This window comes from Hypomesus nipponensis, chromosome 27 (genome assembly GCF_054491055.1).
Source record: "Hypomesus nipponensis isolate SF chromosome 27, ASM5449105v1, whole genome shotgun sequence".
NCBI lineage: Eukaryota > Metazoa > Chordata > Actinopteri > Osmeriformes > Osmeridae > Hypomesus > Hypomesus nipponensis.
Genome location: NC_140387.1, coordinates 1,665,487 through 1,680,000, shown reverse-complemented (window position 1 = coordinate 1,680,000; position 14,514 = coordinate 1,665,487). Strand labels below are relative to the sequence as shown.

The following is a 14,514-nucleotide window of genomic DNA, read 5'->3' as shown; positions in this document are numbered from 1 at the left end:
CAAATCAGAATGGGTTTTAAATCGCCATGAAAGTTTGCACAGAAAAGGAATTTACTTTGGCGGGAAGGTGCATACTCTCAACATGAAGGAATCTTAAATATGTGATCTAACTGTACTAAAGGTACAAAGTTTAACTCACACACACACACGCACACTCACAGCAGCTACAACAGCTCCTTTCTAAGGCTCATTAACCATCCGCTCGCATGCCAACTTTGTCTCATCATCAGATAAAATCCATTGGCCTTTTACCCTGAACCCCTGAACCTCAACACATCTGATTACAGAGTTAGTTATGAGTACAAGTCCGCTCGAACGTCTCCCTTCAGATCACGACTGTTCCTCTGCGATCCGGAGGCCCTCTCCACAGATTCTACAGCATGTTTGGGAGCAGACACACATCCTCCGTCATGTCCAGAGCAAAGTCACTCAGAGGAGATGGAGTGTGGTTTTGGCAGGAGCTAATATCCTAATCACCCCTCTCCACATCCGTCTGATTGGTCTGAGCCGGTGAGTGAGAGGCCTGTGTGTCAAAGAGCACCCTGACCTTTTCCACGTCATAAATCACAGCCCCCTATTCTCCTGCCAGGATTTGCTTTAACCCAATTTGTCACAGAGATTCACTCTCTCTCCCTCCCTCCCTCCCTCCCTCCCTCCCTCCCTCCCTCCCTCCCTCCCCCTCCCCCTCCCCCTCCCCCTCCCCCTCCCCCTCCCCCTCCCCCTCCCCCTCCCCCTCTCACACTCTCACACTCACACTCACACTCACACTCACACACACACACACACACACACACACACACACACACACACACACACACACACACACACACACACACACTCCCGACAAGGGATTGGTGGGCGGATCAAAGTGTGCCATCCAGCCCTCTCCTTCATCAAGTAGGCCAGGCAGTAGCAGCAGAAACAGAGTTAGGCATGGGTAGCCGCACACCGCACACTGACGGGGAAGGATCATACTGGGCACAGTCATGAACGCACGCACACACACACACACACACACATTCCCGGTGTGTGAAAAATACAGGTTTAGGATATCAGTGAGTTGGGTCATTCGTATACACGCAGCCATTCAACCCAAAACAATGTCACCAGGAAGATCTTGTTTAGCGGGTTAGGAGCTAAACTCCAAGAATCAAAGAATCAAAGCAGATGAGATGGAGGTGATAACACAAGTGGCTCTCCAGAGACACCCCCCCCCACACCAACCACTCCAGCTCCACAGCCCCCCTGTTACATAAACCTCACTTCCTCCTTTTTCTTTAAGGCAGGGAACTGAGATACACTAACTTCCCCCTCATCTCCCATAAAGACACACACACACACACACACACACACCTCAAATACCTCCCCCCCCCCCCCACACACACGCACACGATCAAACAAGCAAGCTATCCTTACATTTGGACAAAGACACACTTCCTAACGAGGTGACTCGCTGCCTTCAGTTCTCTATAAAGCACTCTGGCTGACAGCCCTGTTACCAGAGGGACTTCAGTGGGAGTCTCCCTCTCTCCCTCTCTCTCTCTCCATCTCCCTCTCCGTCTCTCCCTCTCCCTCTCCATCCCTCCCCCTCCCCCCCTCCCCCTCTCTCTCTCTCTCTCTCTCTCCCTCTCTCTCTCTCTCTCTCTCTCTCTTTCTTTCTCTCTCCCTCTCTCCCTCTCTCTCCCTCTTTCTCTCTTTCTCTCCCTCTCCCTCTCTGTCTCTCTCTGTCTCTCTCTATCTGTCTCTGTCTGTCTGTCTCTGTCTCTGTCTCTGTCTCTCTCCCTCTCTGTCTCTCTCCGTCTCTGTCTCTCTCCGTCTCTGTCTCTCTCCGTCTCTGTCTCTCTCCGTCTCTGTCTCTCTTTCTCTCTCTCTCTGTCTCTCTGTGTGTTGACACAAGGCCATATGTCTCTGTGTCTCCCAGTCCGGAGGCCACGGGCAGCCTCTCTCTCCCTCTCCCCCTCTCTCCCCCTCCCCCTCTCTCCCCCTCCCTCCCCCTCTCTCCCCCTCCCCCTCTCTCCCCTCCCCCTCTCTCCCCCTCCCTCCCCCTCTCTCCCCCTCCCTCCCCCTCTCTCCCCCTCTCTCCCTCTCTCCCCCCTCCCCCTCTCTCCCCCTCCCTCCCCCTCTCTCCCCCCCCCCCTCTCTCTCTCTCCCCCCCCCCCCCCCTCTCTCTCTCTTCCCCCCCCCCCCCGGATGCTGGTCACTAGAACTGGGCAACAGCTGGATGTAGATCAATGATAAACAATTTTAAACCTTTTGAAATAGTGCCATTCGATACGTGCTCAATACAAACGAGGTCACATGTGTGGTTTTGTAGGTCACATTATGCAATGACTTGCATCTGGATATGTGCTCGCTAGCGGTAGCTACGTGTGTTCGGGTAGGGCCAACGTTCACCTGGCTAGACCACGACGCCTTCTACCAGATGAGCCAAATGCTGTAAAGTATTGTATAAGGTGCAGGAAACAGCAGACAATGAGACAATGAGCAGACTGTTGAGATAGCGAAACTGACATACTCTTCACCAAAGTCAATGATTGATCAACTTTAACTTTTCTGTAATGTTTTGAACATTTACGGGTTTGGTTTTGCTGGCAGCGAAGAAGACACGCAGGTAGACCACACACTGACTCACCTGTGACATCTGCGGTCTGAAGTTTATCTCTTTTAGGTCCACAGAGCCAGGAGAGAGATTGTGCAACATCTGGCATAACAGAACGCCGTCTCGTAGCGCCTGGGCCAAGTCGAACACGGCGGCAGACGGCCACACAACCCGGTGGTTCGGGGGCAAAACCTTGCAGTCTATCAACCACCGGCCGCATTGTCTCCACTCCTCCATCGCAGCTTGTGGGGACTGAGCGCGTTCTGCACTCAAATTCGACAAACGTCTCCGGGGGGGTAATTCCGCGGTTTCCAGCGCGCAGCGGAAGCAATCCCTTCACCAGTTATAAGGTTAAAATCTCGATCTCACAGACACCGTGGAAAAGGTGCCCCGGTAGTTGCAGCACCGATAACTTCGCAATTGCGTTACATTTAGAATCCCACGTCACCTTTGCGGTCGCTTTGGTAGACTAAAGGGGTTTTTCTTTCCAAACCCAAAATATGTCCACTTCGTATCGCAGTGGGACAAGGACAAGGATTGACAGTTTACTATAATCCAGTAAATTTGGCGACTTCTAAGTAAACAGGCTATATAAGCTACTGGAACTGCAATTTCCTTTTCTTCATTCTCAAAAGTTTTTTGAATATCCAAAGGGCTTTGTATTCATGACATAATCTATAGAGTAGATATTTAAATCTTTAGATGTTGGGTGTATAGTTCCCCACGACCCTTCTTGCGTGCATGTTGTATCAGCAGTGACCTTTAGATGTATAATTCTCTGAAAATGATCACCACGTTTTCTCAGAGAACTTCGGACCGCTGTACGGTTGTGTCTGATTCTCTCATTCACAGAGCGACGTAGCGTTGCATTTGTAGTCTATAGGCTACCGTTGATACTTCGTTTGTTGCCTTGAGGGCAATTATGTATCACCACAATAAGTAGTTGTTATAAAGATAGGCTACGTAGTGCGTAATCTGAATACATGTCTTACAAAGCCTTGCACAACCTCCTCGATCTCCTCAAAGCCTTCGAAACATCTCTCCGTGGAAACTCAGACAGAAACATGTCCAGGGAAAAGATTTCCTTCCCGATGATCTCGCCAGACGATTCTCGAAATAGTAACTGCTGTAAAAGGGAATTTGGACACAGTCCGCACGATGTTTTTTGCGTGATTTTCTTGTTCCCTCCGTGATAGTCTTCCTTTCCTCCTCGTCCACTGTTAGCAGAGTGATGTTTTGCAGTCCAACTCCCTGCCGCGCGACATTGGAGGGCTTGAGGAAGAGCGTGAACGCGCGCTTGCCTGGTGGTATAGTGGGCGGCGATATAACCTATACTGTATATCTGTCTCGTGTGGATAGCCCATATTATAATAGCACACTAATTATAATACAAGAAACTTTGTGCAATTATAACTTTTAATAACTTGCAGTCCATAACACTAGGTAGTGTTGAGCTGCAATTGATTATAGATTATGCATTATGATTTCATTATATTGGAAAAATGTGATGTCTTGCGCCATCTGACGCATGAAGCTTAAATTACATCGCATTGGCCTTGCGCCCGGATATGGCTTGCCAGTAATTGCACCTGGAAAAGGTGTAGCCAATCAAGGGCGAAACGTGACAGTAAAACGCAGGAACACATCAGCGTTTGTAAACGACTACCAGTTTGACAATTTCAATAGGCTTCCTCAAATGATTTATACAGAAAAACACACTGGACCCACTTGAATTGACTCCCATCGTTCCCTTTCATAAAGGCAATCTCGGGAATTCTACAAGGTCAAACTACAGTGCCATGTACATTTACAACCGCATGTAGCCGCATGTGGAGTGTTTCTCTTACGTATTGCCTCGGTCCTGGAGGGTGACGGATTGTCCCGAGGCGGAGGTATGACTAGTTGTCACTTAAGTCCTGCAGTTGATCCATCATGGCCCAGTCTGCCGGGACGCTGCAGTGGCGAGGCCAACATCCCATCTGTAGAGGCAGGTCACGGCACACAGCAACAGCCATAACCCGATCACAACTTTGTCCAGGTCGGACAGTGATTAACCGCCCCATATAAAATCCCTTTGAAACAAGAGGCTGAACTATGCACCATTTGACAAATGTTTCGATTTCATATCAATCTATATGTCTTTGCGGAACAAAAAAAATGGATAAGAAAGTGTCTGGATTATAATCCACCTAATCAACATGATTTAAAATGTGTGGGTGTTAATGCATTGGCGTCTACATAGCTTCAGATGTCAGCCCCCCCCCAAGATACAGCGAGGCGTGGTTGCCACCTATGGGCTGATCACTGAACTGCATGCAGCGACTGAAAGGGGTTTTTCCCTGGCAACGACCCTCCTTCAGACCGCTTTTACGGGTCCATGATCGATACAAGCTACGAAATAAACAGTCTGTAATAGTTATAGGCTACCAAGGGTGTACATAACCAGTTTTTAAATGCTGTATGAAATGATGTAGCGGTTGTTGGATATAACAGCTGTCCCTCATGATCTGACATGGATTCCCGCGCGTTGTTGGCAGCCATATGCTGCTCGAGGTCAATACAACCCAGTCCAGCTGCAGGATTTGTCATATCTCATCCTAAAAACAAAACAACTCGGTGTGATGTTGAAGAGACCTAATCGGTAATGGCTGTATGCACAGGCAGGTAACACAAACTAAAGAGGCATCTGGAAGGATCTTTGTGTCATTTATTTACGAAAAAAACAACAGCAAAACAAAAACAAAAACGAACCCAATTCCAGGTTAGCGGTTACATCAAATGTTAGCTTCTATCTCCACCCCCCCCCCCTCCCCTCTGTCAGGCCCATATTGCAATAATCAGGCCTAAAACTACCAACACTGAATTCTTGATTTGTTTTGATGACTGACATGTACAGGAAGGTACTATAAACGGCTCAAAAAAGGTATAATAAAGTTACAATAAATGTTGCATGCACATCAAGAATAAAAAGTAAACATTTGCTTTTCAAAATATAAAAAGAACTATTATAATTGTCTGACCAGGGCTTAGAAATTAACTAAAAGTTGTATATATATATTTATCTATATATATATATATATATTCATATATTGTTTTCTCTTGTCTTTCGCATCCTAAAGATACCATTCCTAGAAAAAATCTGATGGGGCATCGGAGAACAACATGGGTAAGTAGAACCCTAAATCAGAAACATGACCACAAAAATAAAATTAAAATTTCCTTTTAACAGGGCCTTCATAAATGCTCTACGCAAATAATTGTCTAGCTTCCAGGAGAAGAAGACAATCAAAATGTAAATGGGATTTTTCCTACGCATCTTTTCTGGGCTTATTTATTATATATTAACCGTTTAATCACCTTGATGAAAAAAAAGGTGAGGGAAGTCTCAAATAGACTTTACCGAAAATAGATAGAAAGTTGTTAGAAGAAAAAAAGCTACACCATATTGTGACTGTAAAACAGGACCTGCTAAAAGACAGATACATTCAGATATCAACTCTTTCTATCGTACTTGAGAGGAAGACACACATCGCTATTGTTCCGGGTTTCGTTATAATGACATTGACGATAAAAACAGAGTACAAGATCGTCACTGTTTGGAAAACGGCGCTGACAGTCGGCGGCTGCAGTCAGTAAGTGTTCAGTGATTGCTGTTCCAGCGTTATGGTCAACACAGGTAATTTATGTACATGGTTTGGCCGTCTTAAGTAGAGAAATTTTCCAAGCATCATACATTCATCAGTGAGGATGGTGGAGCGGTAGGGAAAGCCATCACGTCTAGTGGTCGTCTTGTTCAGGACAAGGTGAGACGGTACTATATCTGGAGTCTGAGTTGCGCTTTTTCTTGTTTTTTTTCTTCTTCTACTTAAGTGTCTTACGTGTATACATTGAAATACAAGATTCATGTGCTTTCATGTTTTCTTGTCTACCTGACGCAGACAGACATCTAAGCTACAATTAAATCCCGGACCAGAAGTACTGAACTCAGACCTGGTCAGTTACCATGGCAAAGAAAAAACACATTTTCAGTGAAATCCCCAATACTTGGATAATCTAGAAAACATGTCTGTCCCAAAATCAGTTACAACGTAGTTGCAATTTGTTGAAACCCCCCCCCCCCCCCCCCGCTAATATTCCCAAACTATTCTTATTACGAACACAAAGTCCAAATTTTACTGAAGATGAGGTGGAAGTTGTGAATGTGAGTCTTTGTGATAAATACAGGATGAGGACAAGGCAGACAGCTGGCTGTGTGGAGTGTGACTGGGACAAGGAGCTCGTAAAGAAGCTGTTCCTTCCAGGTAACTACGCAGAAACTCCTTCAAATTGCATATTGATGTTGATACTCTGGGCGAAGGACACGTCCCTTCATCCAGAAGAATACAAATCTCACTTTTTCTTCCTTTCTTTAAAGATTTTGTTTGGTCGTTTTTTTTTGTTTGTTTTTTTACGCATCCCTGGAAGGTCACTGGAAACAAGAACCCTGTCAAGTCATCTATAATTCCCCTTGTATTTTTCTCTTATTTTTTTTTGTACCCTCCATAAAAAGGTATTTCTTGAAAAAAGTATGTATTGACAAGACAATACATTTGATAGTTTTTTCTCTTTTCTGTCTGTGTCTCTCTTACAAAATATTTTAGATGGCAGGGCCAGGGGAACAGGGAGTGGAGGGGGGAGAGAAGGAGAGAACAGCTGACTGCATACAATGTCTTGTTAAAATGAAAAAGGTAGAAATCCAGAGGTGCGGCGGTTCCCCGGCGCGGCGTGTCAGTCAGAGTCGCTGCTGTCCGAGCTGGAGCCGGAGGAACTGGAGCTGCTGTCTGAGGAGCTGCTGCCGCCGCTCACACGAGACGCCCCGCTGCCCGGCCCGGAGCCACTCTTCTCTGGAGGAAGAACACCACAGCACGTGAGATACACGGAGACAGAGTCGGAGGAGGAGAGAGAGAGGTAGAGAGAGAGTTTGGGGAGGAGAGAGAGAGGTAGAGAGAGAGAGTCGGGGGAGGAGAGAGAGGTAAAGAAAGAGAGTCTGGGAGGAGAGAGAGGTAAAGAGAGAGTCGGGGAGGAGAGAGTCGGGGAGGAGAGAGAGTCGGGGGAGAGAGAGTCGGGGGAGGAGAGAGAGGTAAAGAGAGAGAGTCGGCGGAGGAGGGCAGGACTCACGCTGAGGTTTCTTCTGCTTCTTCTGTAAACAGGACTTGACGTATCTCTCCAGCTCCCTGAGCGTGGAGGGCTTGAGCGTCTCGAAGTCGATCTCAATCTCGTCTGGGTTGGAGTCCCGCAGCGAGGGCTCCCGGGACTGGATGATGTGGACGACGCGGCCCAGCTTCTCCCCCGGGAGACGGTTGATGTCCAGGCTGAGCTGGCGCTTCTCGTCGTACGTCATCGGGAGAGACTCCTCGTCCTCGTCAGAGTTGTAGCCCCGCCCACCCTTCTTTGACCTGCGGGGAGTCATCCAGAGTCAGGTGAGGGAGGAGGGGGAGGGAGGAAAGAGTAAGGGGGAGGGGGAAGAGAGAGTCAGGTGAGGGAGGAGGGAGGAAAGAGTAAGGGGGAGGGGGGAAGAGAGTCAGGTGAGGGAGGAGAGAGAATGTACCTGCTGGTGCTGTTGGCTTTCCTAGACGGCCCTTTCTTCCGCTTCCCCGCCTGGCCTGGCTTGGTCTTCTCCTCCTCGCCGCTCTTGGCTTTGATGTGCTTGTCTTTGTCTTTCTTCTTCCTGTCCTTCTTCTTCTTTGGTTTGCTGACGGGGGCCTGAGAGAGAGCGGCGAGCTGTTCGTGGACGGCTTTCAGCTGGGGACGAGTTGGAAGGAGGAGTTACAAACACTTTATCCCTCCACAGTGTTGATTAGGAGTTCATTCAGCCCTGCTCAATTCAGGAATCAGGAAGTGGAACTTCCTGTCAGAGGGAATTGTATCCTTCCGGTTGGAAACAGAGTTTCTACAAGCTCGATATCATAGGGCAGCAACAGCAAAGACAAAAAAGAACCACAGTCTACATGCTCGCTTTCTCGCACACACACACACACACACACACACACACAAAACAGCGCTACATCAACTGACGCCCATCCACCTCCTGTTATTAACCCTCTACCGCTTGCACTGGGGCAGCAAGCCAGATCTCAGGGGTCTATAGCAGGGACGCACCCCACCCCTGGAAAGCCTCCTTCCGGAAGGTTTTCCCTCCAACCCTGCCTCTCTCTGGTCCACCAGCTAGCTGTGAGAACGTACTGGCTTAGGGCTGCAATGCAGTGATGATGTTTGTGATGGCTGCGACAGACGATCTTGAGATTTTCGCTGTGTCGTTTGGTTACTTTGATGCGTTTCGAACGCATGTCTGTATGTGCTGTGGTACGAATTGCCTCTCGGAGGACAGCGAAGTTCTCTAAGTCTAAGCAAGGGACAGCCTGGAGGTTGGAAGCTCTCCAGGAGCAGGGTGAGGAAGATCTTAAGGCTAAATCATCCATCATCATCATCATCCTCGTCATCATTCTGCTAACCCGGGTTCGAGAGGGGGGGGACCGTGAAGAGAGAAGCAAATCACCTGGTAATGTTTGGCGCAACCGTTTGTTTCCCCCATCCCATCAGGGCGCTCCACGCACTGGTGAGAGAGCCAGAGGGAGATAAAGGGACAGGGGTTAGCAGTCAAACATCCACGGTGACGATTTCAAACTAAAAACACACACTCCCGGTACAGCTACATGGAGTGTGACCTGTTTTTTAAAAGGTTAATATGACCTTTTTGGGTAGAGAGAGAGAGAAGGGGGGGGGCTGACCTTTTTCAGGTAGTGCATGCAAGCCGTCTTTGCAATAAGGTGCATTGGATTGCACAATTTAACAGCGGTAGAGGGTTACATTTCAGATCTATCAAATTGGGAGGGGGGGGGGGGGGGGGGAGAGGATGACCAATCAGCCGAGGATGCGCATGGTTTGCATGTCTGAGCAGGAGAGGAGGGGGAAGGGCATGGCAGCATGGGGTGGATGCTGGCCCCACCCACTCCGCCTCAGGAAAGGACGCCATTGGTTAAGAGAGGAGGGGTGGAGGAGGTGAGGCAGGGAGCGCGGAGGTACCTACCTGTTCCGCTCCCACCTGCTCCTGCAGCTCCGCCAGGCGCGAGGCCCGCTCTTCCTCGGAGTCGGAGGTGTCCGAGGCGGAGGCGGAGGAGGAGTCGCCGCTGCTGGTGGTGTTCCGGCTCAGCAGGCCTCCAGACCTGGCTGGCTCTGCCGGCTCGTCCGGCATCTTGGCGAAACGCATCTCGAACACGTCCTGGTGGGTCGCACACACACACACACACACAATATACACACACACACACACAAAGGAGAAGAGGAAGGGGAGAGGGGGGGTTGACCAAAGTTCCACTCGTTGGGAAAACAAATCACTTCCAACGGTTCGACGACTGCAATCCGAAAAAAGAAATACAAATCCTGCATTTGTACCTGGAGTTTCCTCGCCATGGCAACAACCTCGTGGTCGGGGGGGTTGTACTTGTAGCAGTTTGAGAACATTAATCTCACGTCTGCAGCGAACACCTGCACATCCTGGTACTGCCGACCATCCATCTTTTTCTGTAGAGAGAGCAGAGTTAGACTACTGACACAGTATGGGTTTTATTTATGTATTGTGTGTGTGTGTATAAAATATATGGCCTAAAAACTTTTATTCAGAAAGGCGTTTCTTGCTTTTAAAATATGTTATTAAAGAACTATGTTCTTACTACGTACTGTAGCCCTCAGATTCAGCTGAATGTAGAGTGTGACATTTAATTTATAATTTATAATGAATAATAATAATAATTATTATTATTATTATTATTATTATTATCATTATATATACACATATACACACGCGTATTGTGTGTTTATATGTACGTATTGCATGCATGTATATACTGTGTGTGTCTATACTGTGTGTGTGTGTGTGTCTATACTGTGTGTGTGTGTCTATACTGTGTGTATGTCTATACTGTGTGTGTGTGTGTCACCTTGACAGTGCTGAGGTCCATGGGGTGTTTGATGATCTCGTGGTAGTCGTGCAGCTCCAGGGCGGCAGCGTCCACAGGCTTGTAGAAGGGCCAGGCGTAGGCTGCGTGCTTCTTGGACAGCATCTCCCTCAGGATGGTGTCGCAGTACTTGAGCTGCTCCGTCAGCCGGCTGCGCTTGGTGGCGTGCTGGACGGCCTCCCCGTCCTCCAAGTCTTTCTTAGGGGGCTTGATGGGCCGGCCGGTGCTCTCCCTCCGAGGGCCTGGCTGGCCCTGCTTGGGGCCCTCCGGGGGGGAGTCGCCCAGGCCGGCCGTGATGGCGGAGGTGGTGGGGGTGGTCGTGTCCGCTTTCCTCTTCACCCCTTTCTGACGGGAGGGAAGGGGGAGAGAGAGGGAGAGGGAGAGGGAGAGGGAGAGGGAGAGGGAGAGAGGGAGAGAGAGAGAGAGAGAGAGAGAGAGAGAGAGAGAGGGAGAGAGAGAGAGAGAGAGAGAGAGGGAGAGACAGAGAGAGGGGAAAGAAGAACATGTTCGGGTGAAATTCAGTTCAAAACACCGACGCAGTCGTCTGCTGAAGCGTCGTACAAACAGAAAACCAAAGAATCAGAAGCGCGCCGTTTTACCAGCATTCCGGCGACCACAATCAAAGACATGATTAAGAGTCACGGGCGACTTACTTTGACCATGGGCGTGACGGGCGAGTTCTGGGCGGCGGGCGCGTTGGTGGGGGTGGTGACGGGCGTCTGGGACACGGGGGACGTGGGCCCCGAGATGGACGACGGAGGGGAGCCTGGGGTGAGAGGGGCGTCCGGCCCGCTCTTACGCACTTTGACCTTTGGTGCAGGAGGCAGCAGCTCTACTTCCTCCTGGGGGATCATGGCCACCTTCTGCAGGAAGATCTTCTCCAGAGCCTGAGCCATCAGGACGATGTCGTCCGTGGGCTGGGAGGAGGGGAGGAGAACACAAGGAGGGTGAGAGGAGGGGAGGAGAACACAAGGAGGGTGAGAGGAGGGCAGGGGAACACAAGGAGGGTGAGAGGAGGGGAGGAGAACACAAGGAGGGTGAGAGGAGGGGAGGTTATGGGGGGAAAAGATCGGAAATACAAGAGAAATATCGCCTGGAGTCTCATTCGACTCGCACCTTGTTGTAAATGTAACAGTTGGTGAACATGGTATTGAAGTCCTGCATGCACTCCTGGGCGCTCCAGTAGTAGTTGTTCTCCAGACGCTTCTTGATGGTTCCCATGTCCATGGGGATCTTGATGATCTTGTGATAGTCCTGAGGAGGAACAGCATGCTCACGTCAGTCTGGACCCACACACACAGACGCCTAGGGGAACGCCAATGACACAAGTAAACGCTGCGCTGAGCGCACATCGACAGATTAGCACTTCTCCAAAAAGTGGGCGGGATGTGACGTGTAATGAAGGCCGCGCCCCTGACCACACTCACAGGGAGCCCGAGTTTAATGGCATCCACGGGCTGATAAAAAGGCCAGGCGAACTGATGCCTCCAGAGAGTCTTGACCACCACGTTCTGCATGTATTGGAGCTGGTTGGTCTTGCGGCCTGGTTTGGTCGGGTCAGTGACTTCCGGGGGGGGCGGTGGGGGCGGGTTCCCGCCCTGGGGGGGCGCTGTGGGGGTGGAAGTGACTGCAGACATGATGGAACGCTTGGTGTCTGGAGGGGGGGGGGGGGGGGGGGGGACCTCCGGGTCACGTCGGCCGGATGGACACCTTCTTCTTCAGGGAGTTCTGTATATCTTCTTCGTGTGTTTCTGCGGGGAGCCAACGAGGGCTACATCCCATCGCCCAAGTCGTGACCTGTGTTAAACAGAGTAGGAGACGTTCACGGGCTGGAAAGTGTGAGTGGGCGGGCACAATTGTGACTCCACCAACCTCTTAGGATCACTAGTATTGCTTTTTAACTATGTATAAACAAAAGGTATCGCTAAATATAGGTATGGTAAATATAGTTTATATTTAGGGATGTACAACCTCTGAATATAACTGCAGCAAAGCAGGGTATCGTATTACGTTCTTTACAGTACAGTAATGATACTGCTTTACTGACTGTTTGTTTTAATTCCCAAATAATAGTATCGCAAAATTACTTTCCTGGGCAGTCATATCTTTTTAAATTCGTTTTCTTTCTTGTTTTCAGAAAATTTGATTTCCAAAAGTTCATTTGTCCAGTTTGTAAACACGCAACACTCATGCAATGTTTCTATTTCAGCGAACAGCCTGAACGCGCCTCCCGCGTAAACAAACACATTTGTCTGGTTCCAACTAGCCAGCGGACTAAACGTTCAACACACACCACGCACAAAAACGACATTGTGCGTTATTGTTACCAGTTGATTAATTTAGCTTTCATGCTTTTCCACCAAAAACTGCATTATCGGCTAGGTAGCTACAGTAGTTCACTTTGCGTGCTAGGTACACAGCTAGCTACATAGGCTAACGTGACTTCACGCGGGGGTGCTGAAACACACGGTACAACCCGCGAGGACAGCAACACACTATCATAGACAAGCACTGAAGTCAAAAATATTTCCTTACACACCCACGTTATTAAAATTGGACTTTTGTTGATTCAGTAAGGTGCAGATCCACACATATAATCATCAAAAAGATAAAAACTAGTTTATATCGCCGTTGCAACACATTTCCCAAAAGATGGCGCGGGCATACACCACATTAGCTAACCTGCTAGCTTGCTTGTCAATTTATTTAGTACTGAGAGGCTAGCTGGCTAGGAAACAATCGTGGTAGCTGTAGAGTGTGTGTTATTGGAGAACTAGCAAGCTAGGCTACATGTGTTGCAGACTTGGGTCCACTTGAACTGTTTACACTCAGCCAGGAAAATGTTAAATGTGTTGGCTTTGTTAAAATGTTGCAAATGCACAGTCAAAGCAAGAATCGTTGTTAAAAAACATTGCAGGCTAGGTAGTTAGCAAAGACGGCTAACTCTTGGCTTAGTAGTTACTGTTAGCTACATAGCTCAACGAGCATTTTAGCAATAGCTTCATAGCACTACGGCAGACCTAGTTAGCTAAGTCCGCATATAAGTCACAAAAGTCTTGCTCGTACAGGAAATATTAATATTTAAATGCATTACTTCCTCGAGGCCTCCAAGAGGTTGTGTTTGTAGCTGGCGGTTCGGGTGGCTCCAAGGAGGACGAGCAGCATGAAGATGAGGTATACAATGTCGCCTGCTCATGCGCTGTGACCCACGGTTTGATTTCAGTTTTTACATTCATGGTTACATTGTAGCTGCGGTCTGTCGGAGGGCCCAATCCCCCCCCCCCCCCTCTCGTGCTTTGACGTGAACAAAAAACAAATCTATAGCTATCAGGCGCGTCGAGACCGCACTTAATTTTGGGGCTATCTTGTTGTTTGGGGCTATCTTGTTGTTATTATCAGTGATCTATGCACTTTGTAAAGCTCTCTCTTGGAAGTCGCTTTGGATAAAAGCATCTGCTAAATGAATAAATGTACATGTAAATTCCTGTTATGAATTGCAATCCCCAAATTCACAATCCTACTTGTTCAGAACTTCAGACCAGGGAATTATAACTATACAATAGTTTAGTCATAAACGATGACAATTTTAAGGATGTAAATATACATTTACAAAGTACAACACGTGATATATATATATATATATATATATATATATATATATATATATATATTTATATATATAAAAATTATCTTTAAGATATTTAAGAATAACACTTAGCCGCATAATTGTTTTTGTTGTTGACACGGAGGAGGGAAAATACTGGGAACTGGAATGATAAATGTCACACCTACAAATGCAATAATATACAACGGTATAGGAGTATTTGTACATTTACTTGTTGATTTGATCGTAAAGAGCTCTGCTATGGATAATAAACTGTCAGAAGGTAGGCTATAGCTCATGCATAACTAACTTCATTC

The 14,514-nt window shown here is 48.2% G+C and overlaps 2 protein-coding genes across 12 annotated transcripts in view; both read right to left on the bottom strand.

The window, feature by feature from the left end:
- Positions 1-3,822, bottom strand: part of vav2 (vav guanine nucleotide exchange factor 2) — a 125,819-nt gene extending 121,997 nt beyond the window's left edge. For all 10 annotated transcript variants that reach the window (XM_084694108.1, XM_084694110.1, XM_084694114.1 and 7 more), the window contains exon 1: positions 2,633-3,822. In XM_084694108.1, the coding sequence (XP_084550234.1) occupies positions 2,633-2,836 (204 nt within the window). In that variant the 5' untranslated portion in view covers positions 2,837-3,822. The remainder of the gene's footprint in view (positions 1-2,632) is intronic.
- Positions 3,823-5,288: 1,466 nt separating this feature from the next.
- Positions 5,289-13,811, bottom strand: brd3a (bromodomain containing 3a). Of its 2 annotated transcripts, XM_084694119.1 has the most exons (11): positions 13,688-13,811; positions 12,021-12,390; positions 11,710-11,847; positions 11,247-11,510; positions 10,576-10,938; positions 10,031-10,159; positions 9,666-9,857; positions 9,135-9,191; positions 8,187-8,380; positions 7,757-8,034; positions 5,289-7,482 (listed from the first exon to the last, which is right to left on the bottom strand). In XM_084694119.1, the coding sequence occupies exons 2-11, from the start codon at positions 12,228-12,230 to the stop codon at positions 7,367-7,369; spliced, it is 1,941 nt and encodes a 646-aa protein (XP_084550245.1). In that variant the 5' UTR covers positions 12,231-12,390; positions 13,688-13,811; the 3' UTR covers positions 5,289-7,366. The 2 variants fall into 2 exon arrangements, with proteins under 2 accessions (XP_084550245.1, XP_084550246.1); XM_084694120.1 differs by lacking the exon at positions 9,135-9,191.
- Between the last annotated feature and the right edge of the window lie 703 nt (positions 13,812-14,514).